The sequence below is a fragment of the Blennius ocellaris genome, assembly GCF_963422515.1.
Source record: "Blennius ocellaris genome assembly, chromosome: 9".
In the NCBI taxonomy this organism is placed as follows: domain Eukaryota; kingdom Metazoa; phylum Chordata; class Actinopteri; order Blenniiformes; family Blenniidae; genus Blennius; species Blennius ocellaris.
In genome coordinates, this window is record NC_137658.1 from 4,954,943 (window position 1) to 4,972,154 (window position 17,212).

The 17,212-nt window shown below is 41.1% G+C and overlaps 1 protein-coding gene across 1 annotated transcript in view; it reads left to right on the plus strand.

Annotated features, from left to right (window-relative positions):
* The window catches only part of drp2 (dystrophin related protein 2), an 81,673-nt gene that overhangs the window by 31,593 nt on the left and 32,868 nt on the right, over positions 1-17,212 (plus strand). The window contains exons 4-10 of the mRNA XM_080502401.1: positions 977-1,097; positions 1,676-1,787; positions 4,490-4,646; positions 7,212-7,358; positions 13,051-13,129; positions 15,461-15,521; positions 16,870-16,940. Of these exons, the coding sequence (XP_080358527.1) occupies positions 977-1,097; positions 1,676-1,787; positions 4,490-4,646; positions 7,212-7,358; positions 13,051-13,129; positions 15,461-15,521; positions 16,870-16,940 (748 nt within the window). The remainder of the gene's footprint in view (positions 1-976; positions 1,098-1,675; positions 1,788-4,489; positions 4,647-7,211; positions 7,359-13,050; positions 13,130-15,460; positions 15,522-16,869; positions 16,941-17,212) is intronic.

The following is a 17,212-nucleotide window of genomic DNA, read 5'->3' on the forward strand; positions in this document are numbered from 1 at the left end:
TTATCAGCCCTCCCCCCCAAAAAAAATCATCACTGCAACATGATAACACAAGTTCCAAGACCCTGTTGTTGTTGTTGTCGTTGTTGTTTTACTCCTGATAGCAGCCTGGACATGTGAAACACTGGACAGCACCAAAAAATATGAGCCAAGTCATGTCAGGTTTATTTCTACAGCCTCAAAATAGAAGTTAGCCTGAGGGGATTTGCAGTCTGCACAACATATGTTTCCACAATACAGAAAGAAAAAAACCCACTCCAGAGGATTCAAAGAATGTTATTATAAGTGTGAAGATATACATTTCTTTATTTTGCTCCTAATATTGTTTGTCCTATGTGTTGTGATGACGGCCATTTATAGTTTTCTCCTTTTTGTAGATTCTTTGAGAAATCACTGAATACATTTACACTTGCCAGCACACTTCCATGTTTATTTTCAGTTCTTTGAGGGCAGTTTGTAGTTAATAAACTCAGGTATGTTTGATATAAGCTGATTCATGCTGTTTCAATTTACAGTTGGCCGTGCCTGAATGTTCTCGTCATCAAATAATGTTGAGATTGTTGTATCAATTCTTTGAAAACACTGTTTAGTGTAAACTGTGAAGGAGGCTAATCGAAATTTTCCCAGAGGGCTGGCTATAAAGCAGCAGATATGAAGCCAATTCAAAACCCAATGATATTCAATTTGCAGTAATGTAATGGATTAATAAAGCCGCAAAATTGCCATTTGGGATGCTTGAATCGACCCATGATTGCAATTTTTCGGTATGCTTTACACGTTATTTGACAGGAATTGTTGTCTATTAAAATAATTTTTAAACAATTAGTTATAGCACTGAGATGCACCGCGACTTTGTGTTCGATAAAAAGGCTCATTCTCAGTACACCTCATGCAACTCGCCCTACAAACTTCTTTGCGCCCCTTGGAGGAATTTAAATTCGGAGGCGTCGTTTATCCCTAACTCTCCGTCTCCCTGCAGGCGTTCATGGAGGATGTCAAGTCTCGAGGGCCCTTCATCTACTCCGTCTTGGAGTCCGCCCAGGCCTTTCTGGCTCAGCACCCCTTCCAGGAGCCAGAGGAGACCCTGACTGATGGAAAAGGTCTGCTCCCTGCAAACTCTGTGCCAACTGCTGCGCCAGCCGAAATGTCATATTCACAAACCCCCCCCCCCCTCGGCAGAACCCCAGAGTTCATTTGGTGGAAACCATGCAGGTGAAATCCTCCATTAGTGGTTATTAGCAGTGATCCGTCGTCTTGTGCCACGCTGAGTTTAAGGGGAAAGTATCCGGATCGGGACCAATTAGGTCGAGTTCAGTGGCTCTCCGGTACCATCTGCTTAGATCAATATTACCCCCGATTGTCTGTTTCTCCACCTTCACGTTCTCTTTGTGATGTTTGGCTCTCACTTCCTGGTGCTCACAGGGGAAATACTGAAGCAATCTACCTCACTGTGTACTCAAAACTTGTTTTCACCCCCCCCACCACCACCGCCTTCGCCATCTCTTTCCCTCTTCCACTTCATTGTGTTCCGGTACACCATCCTTTCTCAAACAATGATTCTTTTCTCGAGTGACGTCTAACCCCTGCTCTTTTTTTCACTGTCATTTTTTATTGTCTTCTTTCCACTTTAATGTTTTTGCACTGCTTGGCCCTTTCTGACCTCTCCCACGCTCCACAGAGGTGTCTCCACGGCGGCGGATCTTGAACGTGAGCCGCTCGGTATGGAAGCAGGCGAATGTGGCGAGCGACCTGTGGGAGAAACTGACGGCCCGCTGTGTGGACCGCCACAGGTCAGTGTCCTTTGTTCGATTCAAAGCCACTTGTGGAGATGAGGTGTGGCTATCTGAATGAAAAAAAAAATGGATCCACTCTTGTTGCATTTTTCTTCATTTTTGCTTCAAGTTTATTCCGCCACATTTCAAGGAAAAATATACTCTGATGCTTTTATCTGACGTCTTGTCACATTTTTCAGATATGTATGACTTGTTATAGGCTTCACCAAAGATACATTCACACTTTGAACTTGCTGTTATTTGAATAATTAATTGCGGCCCCAAGAGATAAGCGCAAGATTAGAAGACTACAAATTAATGCAGACGAACTTGGCTTTTTTTTGTGTTTTCTTCAAATCGGCTCCATTAATCATCTCACAAATCCACAGATTCATCTTCACAGCATACAACAGTAAAAGGTTGCACATAAATCAAGGCCCCCATAGTAAAAAATTTATGATATCAAACTTGATAAAATGCCATTCACATGGGTAATTTATCCTTCAGTAGGACTGATTTGATACTGATGATTTCTCTAAGAAGTTCATCAAGGATTTCACTTTTGGGATTTTGGACTCTGGTAGTAGTAGCTCATAAATAAAAACCCACATATGCCTGGATTTAACGATGTCATAAATATGTAAAAATGGAAGGAAAAAAAAAGTCTTCAACCCTCTTCTGATTAAAATGTATGTCTATTTTAATCATTTTTTACATGTTCATTTCCCATCATTAGTATTTACACTCGTGTTATGCAAGTTGCTGATTTATTAGTGATTTAATACAATTATTAGGTATTCATTCAGAAATTTACTCACATGGGAGTCACATGGGAAACACTTGAGTTAATTTCCTCAGGCAGGTCTGTCATATCGGCGTGTACACAGCTGTATTATTGCAGCGTTGTTGTGGCGAATTAGCCGAGATGACAGCACTGCGTGGGTCAGTCCAATTAGTGATTCACTCATTAGGTTGAGCCGAATCAAGTTAGTCGTGGGAAGATGTTCTATAATCTACATGCAATCTGTTCTTCAAAGAAATTGATGTATGAACTAATTACTCTGAGAAGAAACGGCATTAGAGCAGCAAAGACTCACTACAGGCATGCAGAAAGCCGCAGACGTCTCCAATAATGCTTCACGGACACTGTCGGCAATTAAAAAGGTATTTGTTGTCAGACAACTTGCATGTTGTTTTCAGGATGACTGCGTTTGTTCAGGATTGATTCGGAGCTCCTTCCACAAGCAGGAGTTTAGTGAATTATTTGGATTTTGCTGGTGTTCCAACTGTTTGGATGGGTGAGCAGGGTAGAGAGAGACAGCAGCTCCAACGACGGTACGGCACTGTGCCAGAAGCAGTATGAAAAGAGCTCTTTCACTTCACTGTCGCTTTCTCCCTTATTGCAAAAGTAGAAGTGTTACAGTGGTATTCACTTATTCACACAGCATGTGTTTGTTTGGATCCGTAGCAGCTGTACATCGCACATATTACAGTTTCTATAACCTGACAGACAGCAGGAGGAAGCTGCCGAATACTAGTTACAGTTACTTTACTAGAGCTTGAACAAAAAAACAAGTGGTTACTTGAAAAGATTGCGAGTCAAACGTCATTAGGTGCAGTTGGAAGTTATTTTCGTGAGCTGGAAGTCAAAGTTGGTGCACATATTTTTTGTTGTTTGCTTGAGTCAATAAGTCATTACTAAAGTTGTTATCTCTTAATTTTAACTGCAGGATTTTCACCGCTAATGCTGTCATGAGGGGGATACAACTAGTGTTGCCAACTTAGCAAGTTTGGCACTGTGTTTAAAGAGTTTCGGACTCTCTTACAACTAGAGTGATAATTAGTGTTGGATGAAGCAACTTTTTGTTGCGTTAATAGAGACTTTTGTTGGAACTGCTGCCGTCAAAAATGTCCACTCCCAAATCATATTTAATCTAAATGCACCATCTTGTGAAAATACAATTGCTGCTAACTCACTTTATGTCTTTTCCAGCTCTTTCACAACATTATTGCACTTTTGCACCGCGTCCATTACAATTACATACGCCTGGTCAATTGTGCAAATTATGTGATTGAGTCATTTAGCGACTCCTAAGACAGCCAACTGCTACTTACTGACTTGAAGGCTTGGCTCCGCTGGAAATAATTTTCAGCAATCTTGCTAAACTTGGCACAACACTTAGATTTTTGTGGTAATTCAGAACAAAAATAGGCAGTAACAGAATAGGCAAGATAAACTGCCACCATGCATACGGCAGCAGGAAGCTCCTGATGATATGATAATACGGGATGATCTTTATTTAAGAGCTGCAAATGTTTCGGTTCAAATGGGTTAAGCACTGTTAATGCTGAACCTACCAGCTTCTGAGGGAACAGGACAGTCAGTAACTTGCCATCTGTTTTCGCCTCCGAAAAAGTTTGACTGCAAATAACACTTTAGTGCTTTTTGATGCATCTGAAATTTCACAATAGCAATCAGTCGGTTCCACAGTACTGTAAAAAGTTGTAATATTGTGTTATTTCATAATAGAGACACTAATTGCAGAAATAAGGTATTTATACTAATAATGAACAATAGCAATTGTGAACTGACAACATAAAACTGAAGATCTTGAATGAAAGGTTGTATTTTTAATCCTGTATCTTTTGATAAACAAGGACTATTGCTCACATTGCTGCAATATTTAAATGGCTGTAACACCAAGGAATTGGCTTTCCAGACACATGGAGAGGACGTTGGAGCGTCTTCTTCAGATCCAAGCGGCCATGGATGAGCTGGCGGGGGCCCTGGAGCAGGCGGAGGGCGTGAGGGACGCCTGGGAGCCGGTCGGAGACCTCTTCATCGACTCTCTGCAGGACCACATAGACGCTACCAAGGTGGAGACACACACATCACACTGCAGAGCATGCACTCTCATTCTGTCTGTTTATTCTCTTTATCTGAGGCTCACAGATGTCCGCATGCAGACAGGCCGACATGAATCTTGATACAAATTGCTTTACCTTTGGAATAACCTAATTGTGTCCTCTGAGCAGCCTGTTATTTTTCATTTATTTATTTTAATCACAAAAACACGACAATGCTATGTTACCCGCGCATAAGTGCGATCTCTATCAGGGGTTGTTTTTGCTTGTTTTGGTTGCTGGTGTACACATGCCTGTCGGAGCGGCTGTGATCTGACGGATGATGACAAGGACGTAACACTTCAGAATGACGCGATGAAATGGCAGAGGCTACAATCCTCCCCTGAATAGTAGATGTGGTTGAACAAATGGCGGGTCACTGGTTTCATCATTATGGAGTGCCGCTGCCGCCGCTGCCTGTAATTGTATGACAACATTTATTATACAACGGAGGCCACTTCACAATAATCATACCACTGTTTCGACTCCGTCCTGTCACAGTCGCCACATGTTCCGCTCATTCTTGAAGGCGGTCTTGTCAGCTGGCCTTATATGTGCTCCAACAGTCACTCTGGTACGCTGAACCACTGATGTGCGCACAGAAGCTGCCATGTGGAATCCCACAATGAAAAACCCACATAAGGCACATTTATTTTAATGCACATGTGCAGCGGCAACTAATTACTACTTCCAACATCAATTAGTGGATGAATCTGTCGGTATGAAAGCATTAGGGAATGATAAAATTGCCTGTCACAATGTTTTTTATTATGATAGATGATTTCTACATACAAGAAAAAAGCAGTCGACAAATACACAACAAATCCTGTGATAAGATATTCTTATTTTCTTTTATCTTTTATGTTTATGCCATTTGTGGAGATTCTATCAATGTGGGAGGACAACAACCAAGAGGGGTCCAGACCTCATAAACGAAAAGAAAAACAAATACAGATTCTCAAATGTAATCAAGCATAAAGGTTAAAAGAAAGTAGTTTTTCCTTTTTCTTTGAACATTGTTTGTCAGTAATGCCACAGTTCTTAATATTTGATCACAATTGTGGATAAGCTGAGAGTAAGAGGTGATCAGTGATCAATCAATGATCACCATCCCTGTCAGTATTAAATATCAAAATTTAAAGACAGACTCCTCTGTTTTCCTATTTATCACACTGATTCTAAAGGATAAGCTTAATCGTGAATGACACAGATTGTGTTTGAACTTATCACAAGTTGTTTCAGTCAGAAACTATAACATTTTATATATTAAAAACAATCAAAAGCATATATTATGTATTAAACAACATTTTTATTGTTGAAACAGAGAAAGAATTTTCTGGCATTCAAATGTTACTGATACCTGATCTCTGTTAAATTCATTAATTTTCTGCAGCTTCAGTATGGAGAACTGCTTCCATCAGTCCATAGTTAACTTCTGATTCACACTCATTGAGGTTGAAAAAAAGGACCAGAAAACAAGCTCATCTAAAAGGCATAAAGAAGAGACAGTCCAGACATTTGTGTTCAATTGTAGGAACTGAAAGTAAGAAGTCAACAGGAAAAAAACAAGCAAGTAAAGTACAGTTACTGCAAAATCAACCTCACTACATTAATAAACGCCAATTTCTTGGTTTGCTTTTACTTCTGTACCCACGATTGTTGCTTGAGGTCTCTAATGGTTGTTTTTGTTGCCTGGCTGTGTCATTTACTGTAGCCACCAGAACATTTCGTGAATTTCACATCATTGCACTATGGAAAAACTGTTGGGATTTTATTTAATTTTTTTGGCTTTTTAAATAATTCCAGCTACAGTTGGTGATCCATTATAGTTATCTCTATGCACTTGATTTGACTCAATTGCAGCACATTTTATTTTTAATGGTGCGCTCAAGTGAATTATTTTTAAATTGTCCTGGTGTTGAGACTTTGCTTCTTGTTATTTTGTCCACTTCTATACTGTAAACTGTATACATATATCATATATTTAAGCATTGATAGTATATTTTTAGAATAACATAAGAAGTAGACTAAAATGTTATACATTGGTCGCATGGTAGTACAGGAGATGATGGATACGTTTTCAAGCCAGAGGTGAAAAGAAGACAAACAAACAAATGTTGTGGCTGGTAAGAAGAAATCAACTGTTTTCACACTCAACATAACTTCAACTGAACACGTAAAACTAACTGCAAAATGATCATGTTTATTGATGTTTACCTTAATATACAATACACAAGCAAGACAGATGCATCGGTAAATAAACACTATTGCACTCAGTTATTACAGGGTACCTGTGTTTATTTTTCTGGTTTCAGATTATTTACAGATCTAATTTACCATGAGTGGAGGTTTCTGTGACCTCGGTTTTATGTTGCATCTAAACTGATTTCTGTTTTATTTTATTTTACTTGAGTCGAGTTGATATTTCTGACCTGCCCTCTCACTTCATCTGACCTTTTCTCTATTTATTATATTTTGCCTTTAATGTATTTTCTTCGCCTTTTCCATCCACCTCCCCTCCCGCTCGTTCTCCTGCAGTTATTTAAGGAGGAGCTGACCCAGGTGAAGGAGGGGGTGAAGCACATCAACGATCTTGCCCACCAGCTGGCGATCTCTGATGTCCACTTGTCGATGGAGAACGCACGCGCCCTGGAGCATCTCAACAGCAGATGGAAAGTGCTTCAGGTAGACATTGCTGCGGGGGCCCATGCTGAATCTTTGACATTGTCAGCAGCTGCAGTCAGATTCAAGGAGGGCATCGGAGAGCGATTCTCTGTGTGTTATGTGAGCATTATGGCGCTCGCCCCTCTGACTTCTGACTGTTTTTTTTTTCTTTTTACTCACTTCTTTCTGAACTCATTAAGGACAATGATGTGCTTTCACAGGTGAGCAAAGGGTCACGTGTCTGCTGAGAGGGTTTGATGGCAGTCAAGAGGACAGTCAGATGGTAGATCAATACGTTGATCCAGCAATTATGTCGTCTCAGTTAACTCACAGGGAGTATTAAAGGTTCAAGCATTTATAGTTTGAACCAGGATATGCCTTGATTGTCTGCCCGCCCCTGGAATGCCCCTCAGAGTAAAGACATTTGTGATCTGATGTCTTTGACCAGTGGTTTTTAAACTGGGGGCTCTTCTGGTGGACAGATTTTTTTTTTTTCTTTTAATTTTTGAGAAAAAATTGAGACAGTTGGACAATAGACGAGGCTGCACTGTTTACAAAAGAAACATGGTGGTTGGGTATGTTCGGTGGGTATTTGCAGATTGAAATCAGCGGTGAATATGGCAGCGTGGGACTTAGTTTGACTATTATTTGGTTAATTATTTGGGTCGGTTTGCAGCATGGAAAACGATCAACATATTGAGTAGTTTATCATAGTGAGTTGATTTTTACTTCATTTCAAAAATAGTGTGATTTGTGACTCATGCTTTAAACGAAAAGATGAAGGCTGCACCCCAGCTAAAGAACAATTGGGTTTTTGAGTAAACAAAGAGATCTGCGTTTTAGTCAGAAAACTGTGAAATCTGGGTCGAGGCCTGTGGTAATGCCAAAAAGAGACAGATTTCATCAGCCCCCAATAAATCAATAGATGGTGACAGCCCTACTTAGTTCCATCCACCCACTATATGATCCACGGAAAGAGCTAAGTGTTTCCCAAAAGCATGGAACTTTAAGACACGAATGATGCTTTTATCCTCCTCACTGGTATGATAAGAGTGTCTTTAGAAACCAAGAGGGAAATCCAAAACAAAAGTTTGACGTTGGATGTAACCTGCAAAAATTTAGACAAAGTGCAGTAGAAATGCTTTCAAATCTAGAAGTGTTAACAGTTTATCTTTATCCATTAACTAAGTGCAAAGTGAAATAAAACAAAGAGAAATCTAAATCATACCTGTGTGACCGCTCGTTGCCTTTCAAGGAGCTTTTTGACTTCGCAACAGTTTTTTGTTTGTTTTGTTTTTTACATTTTCTTCAGACTTAATATAGGATTAGTAATAACATTAGAAAATCAGGACGTAAAGTTTTGTTTCATGTCGATGATGTGTATAATTATGGAATGGATGACACAGTAAAGGATTGGTTCGGACAGAAAAATAACTTGGGTTTCATTCCATGTTATTACCGTATGGTGTTTGCTTATTGTACTTATGCCTTGTTGGGTTTTCTTCCCCCATCCAAAGACACAATTGTCCTGTTAATTCTGAATTGGCCGTAGGTGTGGACTTGTGATTGTTTCTCTGTGATGGACAGAAGAGCTGTCCTGCTTCTTCGTTGCCCAAAGTTAGCTGAGATTGGCTCCAGCTCCTTGTGACCTTAACTCCGATGTACTGGAAGATGGATGATGCATAAGCTGTTTTCTTTAAAGTCCTCCCGCAGGTATAAAACGATTGATGGTTGTTGTTTTCCACACACTATACGGGTCGTTTGTTTTGGGTTTAATGTGACTTTAAGACCAAAGCCTGCCTTGAGCATCCACAGAATCCTAGCATGTTGGGGTTTTTTTTGGGTTTTTTTTCTCAAACTGCTTATTAGGGTTCATTTTCATGCACAACATTTAGTTTTGTTTGACTCGTGTACAGCAGCAACCATTTGCATTTAAATGCATGGCACAGCATCATCCTTCTGCCCCAGACAGCTGACATTAACAAGCTGTTAATGGAATGCATATGCACTCTCTTGATGCCTTGTGTGTCAAAATTGTAGAGCATTTGTTAAAACAGACTTAGAAAAAAACCCTCAAATTTCAAGATTAATTGGAACTGGTAAATGACTGTTATACTCAGGCTACATGAACTGGAGGTTTAAAGAGAGACATACACTCGTAAAGCACATTTTATAGGACGTTTTCTTGGCACATTTGAGTCTCTTAATACCGATCAATCATCCTTTGAAATGACGGGCTCAATGAGTATGGCCAGAGTTTATCGTCTTCTCACTGTTCCTTCCAGCATGACAATGCACCGAACGTCACGATTTAATTCCATCAACTTGATAATGAGGTGACGGCTCCTCCCAGTCATCCCATGTGAAATTAAAACTGGGATGTTGTAAACTTGGTGATTACATGAAAACGCAGCTGTGTGCAGAAATGTAATACAGGTTTTTCCGACAGTGGACTTCATGACACTGACAATAGAGGCTCTTTAGAGTGAAGACAATGCCCCTCCCACTGTCTTTATAGTTTGTCGAATGAATTACCCAGTCAGTATACTGTTGGTCTTTTCATACAACGGAATGATGAATGAATGAATTACATTGAATGAATCAAAGTTTAAACCCACACTTAACTGAAGGACATTTTTTCCAATTAATTCAAGGCACTTACCCTTAAAGCCTTTTAAAAATGTTTAAGAATAAAGTGCCTCATACCCATTGACCTGCGCTCTCCTCAATGCTCAGCTGAATGTATGGATGCATTATCTGCCAAGCGTCACTGGAGCTGCGGTGCTTTTCAGACACAGACTGTGACGGCCATCAGCGACATGGCAGTGCTCCCACAAGCACAACAGAAACCACTCAGCCTTCAGCGCTCTCATGTGAAAATGTACCGCTCCCATTAGATAACCTTCATGGCACCTTCTCCCGCTGCCTGACATGATGCTTTAATTGCCACTCCAGCCTTGCCTCAGCTCGGCCTGTCTTCTGCTCTAAACACCAGGATTTTAGTGTCACTTGAACAATTCTTAGAAATTAATGTCCACCACCCGCTTTGCACACTTTGCTGCACCCCGACTCTTTACGGCTTTAATATCACCTCTGTGGCTCTGAAATGGTCCAATGTGGAGCAATTCTTGAAGTGACCAGAAATATATACAGATCCCCACACTGACTGAAGCAAATGAAAGGCTTTTTCTTGAGCTTTTCTCCCCAAGTTGATCCAGGAATACTCCCGCTTCCTCTTACAATCCAGAGGCAAACATGCAAATTGGTGACTTTATTCAGTGTGTCGATAAATCAATGCAGAAGTCATGTGTGAAAGTGTACAACTTCGTCCCTGTATATTTGTATCTGTCTGTCTTTGTGTATTTGTATTTGTCTGTCTTTGTGTATTTGTCTTGTCAATAGGCTCCCCGACGTGTGAAGTTTATTTCTGGCTGAGCTGATCCATTTTTAGGGCGGCCATTTGTCTTGGCTGATCAAGTCTAAGTGTTCTCTGCTTGAAAACCTGCAAAGTACTTTGTCTGGTGCAGATGCAGCTATTATAACTTTTTTTTCCCCTGAAAATGCGTAGGCTGGATTGAACTTGCATACAAATTGGAACATCTGTCAGTCTTAATTTCCACTTATCAGTTGCCCACCGTCCTTCTGTTATAATTAATAAATCTGAAAGTTCTTTCTTTCCATTATAGGGGTTACGACACCCTGTGAATTTATAGTGATTACTAAAATCTTTCAATCTGAACGTCCTGCTGTGCCTACTCGCTTTTTCTTTTTCTTTACGTCCCTCCTTTATCTTTTCAGGCGTCCCATCAACTCCCCCTCATGTCAACCTCCCTCAGCTGATTATTTTTATTTGTTGATTGACACTCTCCCTCCGGTACTGAATTTGTGTGCTGGGTGTTCATCTTTGCCAGCTTTGGGTTTTGTTCAAACGCGCCAGCTGTCCTATTTAGTTACTGACTTTTTTCAGAACACAAAGCCGGTCTACTACTTAGCGTCTCTTGCTTTACCTCGTTTTGACTCTTGCCTGTATTTTGACTGTGGTTTCCTCAAGTTAAATCCTGGAACTGTCTGACTTAAAGTATTTAATTAAACCTTTCCTGAGAGCTTTGAATCTGGTCTTAAATTTACATTCCTGCCTTCACTGTCACATTCTCAGCAATGTTCAGTGTTTGTTTGTTTTTTCCCACAAACTGCAAACATTTACCAGATACTGAGATGAATCTACTACTTTTATTTTTTATAGATAAAAGTTCTAAAGTTATATTTGGTTCTCAAACTTGAATTTGGGAGGTTCTTTCAGATTTAAATCATTCTACTGTCAGGTTTTGCTAAGATTACAACAAAGGTTGCAACATTATGCTGATGAAAGCAGACACTAGGTGGTCTGTCCTCCGGTCTTTGATTCAGGAGTCTGAAGAATATGTTAAGACTTCTTATATGCAGCAGATGTTCATCTCCCAAATCTGTGATTCTTCACAGACTTTTCCAGTTTTATCACTGGAGTAAAACATGGCGCATCAAGGACACAGGTGTTTGGGGGGGGGGGGATCATATCGCCCTCCTTTGAGCTGCCTTTGCTCACGACCAGCTCAATCTGCCGTGTCTTCTTTTCAACTTTATTCATTTCAATGCAATAAGATGCACAGACATGGCAGCTTGACAAGAAATGAGAGACCAGGATGGAGATACCTTTTCCTTTGTCTCCCTCTCTGTGTCCCACTTCTCTCTTAATTAAAAGTGGTGAGCGCTAAATCCCCCGCAACATCCTGTGCTCTGTTGATTTTGGCTGTTCCGTCGAGAGCGAAATTGTATTTCTAAATTTGATTTGCTAATATTTGTCGATCATGGGATAATTTAGTCATTTGTCTTCCTTATGGCAGCCCAAATTGCCTGTACGACAAATGGATTGTACAACAAAACACAGTTGGCAGCAACATCTCCACGGCACATTGACAATGCTCTGTATTAGTCTCAACAGATTTAAATCACCCTTCAGGTCCAGATTGCTATTATTTTTCATGTTCTGTTGAGGGTGCAACGATGTGTGTACACTGAGAAATGCGCACTTAAAATATTGAACTTCAACACATTATTATGCACATTATTATACACTGCCTCCGCTCCTCGGTAATGTCTAAGTCGCTGTCACTCTGCCCCTGTGTCTCTCTGCCTCGGTCTCTACCCCACGGCGAGTGGATTTACCTCTTATTGTTTGAGGACACACTTCAACATCCATCCAGTGGTTTATGCGCCAAATCCAATCCATTTCAAATAAAACGGGATTAGATACACTAAATCCCATTTATCTGGAAACATAACTGTTGTAAAATGTTTTTACGAAGGCGGTGCACAAACTTGATTTCGTCACAACACGTGAGATTGCAGCCTTCCCTCTGCTCCACACACTGACACCACAAATCACGAGCTGCTGTCCTCATTTCTGCAAAAATATTTTTCTTTTTTTTTTCTTCTTTTTTTGTAATCTCTCTCTCTTCTTTTCCTACCTGCTGCTCTTCAAAAGCTTTCAAAGGCCTTTAAGCAGGGCAGCATAGGGGGGGGGGGAAGCATAATTTACATTCTGCAGTTAACTAATGGAGCAGATGCAGGTGGTCTGTGTGTGTTCATTTCTATTGTGGGGGATTTCTGGTGGGGAGTGACAAACGGCATGGTTCCCTTTGATTTACCTTGCGCGTGTGTTTGTGTGTGTCCTCAGGGTTCGATAGAAGAGCGGCTGAAGCAGCTCCAAGATGCACATAGAGATTTTGGCCCTGGATCGCAGCACTTCCTCTCAAGTAAGCGCCCTCTTCTGCTGTTTGAGACGGTGTCTTGGCACAGCATGGTACAGGCTGGTGCAACATGCGGCAGCAACTTCAAAGTGTGCGTGTGTGAGGGGTTGTTTTCAGTACTGTTGTCGGGACCGTAACCTGTGAACACACTCGCATTGTGAAAACTCCTCATCTTTGTGGTGACCACAAAACCCAAGTCTCCACAAGAAAGGAGTAATACACTTTTTGGCGAAGACTTATAGGTTAGGGTCGTGGTAGTAGCTGCTGCATTTGAGTTCGGTATAAGTCTGCAAAGATATGAGCACAAGTCAATACAGTTTCTATAAAAACACCAGGTATATACAGTATATGTGGGTTTAAAGTAGCTCTACACATGTCCGAACACATAATTGCACACACTTAACTGAGGGACCTTGTCACTAAATTAAGGTCGCTAAAACGAGCACCATACGACTTGGGTGACGATTTCCTCCAAAGTTTGTTACAGTTTGAGTTATGTTATTGTTCTTATGATTATTTGTAGAGCAAATGTGAAGGAAATGGTTTAACTTTTTATCACATTTTGACGATTACACCGTTTTTGTCATATTCACAGAGGATATGACACACACAATCATACGTCAATACAACATCATGATACAGGAATGCAATCCACTCTACTACACGGGCCACACAGTTACAGCAGAACAGACACAGAAACACTTCTGTTTCGGGGGTGTGCGTGCAAAGTGATGATGTAGCCGTACCTCAGTTTCGCGGTAATATGACTTTAAATTGTTGTGTGCATGTGTGCGGGGTAGTGTGTCGCATCGTGCGGGTTAGAGGAGGAGCTGGCAGGCGTTGCTCATCTGTCTTCATCATCTCCAGCGCAGCGCGGTGATGGGCATCCCCCGGTGAGGTTCATCACAACAGCCCTCGCTCTCATTTGAGCAAAGAAACATATTTGTGAATTCTGTCTCTTCTTTTACCTGCTGTTCTTCAAAGGCCACAGAGAGGTAGCAGGGGGCCAGAGATGTGATTCACTTTGCTTAGTTTTAAACCGATGAGGTGAAAAAGCTGCTCGTTGCAACTCTGAAGTGGTGGTGTGCACTTGTGTGTCTCCAGTGTCCTCACCAGCCCCGTCCAGATTTACTGCTGTCACGCTGGATCAGCGATGGCACACTGGGGCTTATGTTGCATTGCTCCACTGCCAGCTCAGCCCACTGCGCCCTGCAGAAACGTCTGGTGGACGCCTGTGTGTGTTGCTAATGCACCAGCATGCATGGAGTTCAGCGGGTTATTACGCATATGGAATGGTGCAAATGATGCTTATGTGTGATTATAGATTTATGCTTCAGTGGAATGTAACTGATTAGATTTTCATCTTGGAGCCAACAAAGTTGATGTTTAAGTCAGGAGTTTTCCATTTTTCTCTGTATTTATTACTGGATCAAGGACAGACTTTTATACTTTTAAAATAAACTAGTTCATTTTGTATTGGTGAAGCTAGAAGTAAATAAATAAGAAAAATAAAGTTTTTTCAAAAGTAACACACAACTTTTTTATGAAATATTTAAAGAAAGAGATTTACCAGAAATAATCTTTAAACTATACTTCCCATAAAAAGGTCTCACTTCTGCACATACGTAGAATACACCAATACATGAAAACGAGACCTTTACCGCTCATTTCCACAAATTTCCGACCCACAGTTCCCCATATATCATTAACCTTTATTGATACAGGCAGTCTCATTCAGACAAAGTCTCGTTTACATGAGAGAAATGTTTTGGACAGAAGATATCATGTGTGTGTGTGTGTGTGTGTGTGTGTGTGTGTGTGTGTGTGTGTGTGTGTGTGTGTGTGTGTGTGTGTGTGTGTGTGTGTGTGTGTGTGTGTGTGTGTGTGTGTGTGTGTGTGTGTGTGTGTGTGTGTGTGTGTGTGTGTGTGTGTGTGTGTGTGTACATCACATAGATCATTGCATCTCTGCGTTGTTGGGTACGGTCGGCATCTTGCCTCTCGTGGTGCAGCCTGTCCTCTTTCATCCTGAGCTGAAACCTCCTGTGGTTCAGCTTGGAGACCGGCTACAATGAGGCAGTCCCCCAGTCTGGCCGACTCCTCTAACGCGCGTATTCTATTAGACTGTGCCAAACAAACCAACACTCTGTGGAAACCCCACACAATAGAGTTGTCTCTTTGGCTTTGCTACATCTGTTGTACGGCGGAGTGGCTCTGCTATACGGCGGTCTGAATGGACACGCTGTCTGGACACGCTGTCTGGGACACTGGGTACAATGGCTTTTCATGCATGACATGCCTATTCCAAAATTGATTTTGAATCCCTCTGTGTTCGCACAGGTTCAGTGCAGATACCATGGGAGCGTGCCATCTCCCCAAACAAAGTGCCCTACTATATCAAGTAAGTGTACCTTCAGGGTGAGCCTCTGCATTGGAAGAATAAACACATTTTTGTCACTGCAGGTTAAGTGCCTGGATGAAAGTGGGTGTAATGTATTATTTTGGTGACATATTGACATAACTGAAGCTGTGTAAGACACAAAGCTTTTTTTTCTTATCTTTTGTACAAGGTGTTAACTCCCACAGTGCATTTTATTGTGAGTTTCTGAATAGACGCCGTCTGAGACTTTGTATTGATCTTGAGAAAAGACAGAAACAAAGCCTCACTTGTCGAGTCTCGTTCTTTGTGAGATTACGTTATTTTACCAATCAGTCGTGACTGATGTCTCCACTCCCAACTAGGTCAGTTTCAGTCAACGTGAAAGCTGCACAAGCACATCGCTTGATGCTTGTCGTGTGGATCCCAGGAAAGATTTTCCATCGGCCCACATTTACCGCCTTCTAATTGAGCTGCAGCCATGTCCACCACCCACTCTTGTCATCATGTCTGTGGCACAGAAATCAGATGCCTTGTTCTTTCAAGTGTAAAATAAGGCCATCAATGACTCAAGCGCCGAGTCTTTTATTAATCAATACAAAAGTCAGGGATGTGGGCAGTGTCATGCTCTCCAAGGAAAAAAACACCTACAACTGCAAAACTGCAAAATTCTTGCATTTAATACTTCAGAATAAATCCACCTGAGAATAGTCATATGGAGAACTAACTGGTTTGTCAGAATCATTGTGATAGCCGCGTGGCTTTCTTTTTGTTCTCCAAAGGTTTGTTAATGAGCAAACACTTAATGATTGAGAGAGAAGCTATTAAGCGATCACCATCTGGCCCGAGCGATCATCTATTTATCCATTTACCCTATCAATAGCATTTACCTTTGGAGCTCCCAGTTTTTTCAGAGAACTGTCAATACTATATTGTCGGGTTTTTTTGTAGTCTTGTAGTGGTTCAAGCATTTGTACGGTATCTACTTTATACATCTTTTGCAACACAGCCTCGTGGGCCTTGTGTTTGACTGTTGCTCAGTTCCTAGTAGGACATATTATGATTCTAGTGGGGTGGGAGTAGTTTCTATGTAGTACTCATCTGCATACCAGTCAATGAGGAGGTTAAACCAAGAGTACTTCTGGATCTAGGTGTGCTCCCTGCATGGGAGTCATTTATTGCATTTATTTTTGCTGTGCTTGTCCTTTTCCTTTTTGATTGGATCTATTATCAGAGATAGTTCATTTTCTGAATGCTGCTACCGAGCTAGTCGAAGAGTGAAGTGGTGCTGTAAAATGATATTTCTGGTGTGTAGTGGAGCTGGAATTCATGTAGCACTTCTGAGTAAAACCTTTTGAGTTCCGCTCAGTAGATCTCCAGCTGAGCAGCTGTGTGACGAAACTTTATTCAATGAGCTTGAAACCCTTATCATGTTTGATGCATGTCGGTACTCTTTTAGCGTAAAATCTCATAACTTATCTTCACCCAATACCTAGTGTTTTTCTTTTTAATATAGTTTTTTATTTTTACTTCTTGCCCTTCTTTTTCTTTGCACTCAACTCCCCTTTCATATCACCCCATTTGCTGTCTGCCCCACCTGCCTATCTTTGTTCTCTCAACCCATTTGTGCTCCTTTCTTACCTTGATCTCTCCGGCCTGAAAAGAAAATGTGCACCTCTCGTCTTCCCCGTTTTATGAAATCTTTTGCCTTTGTT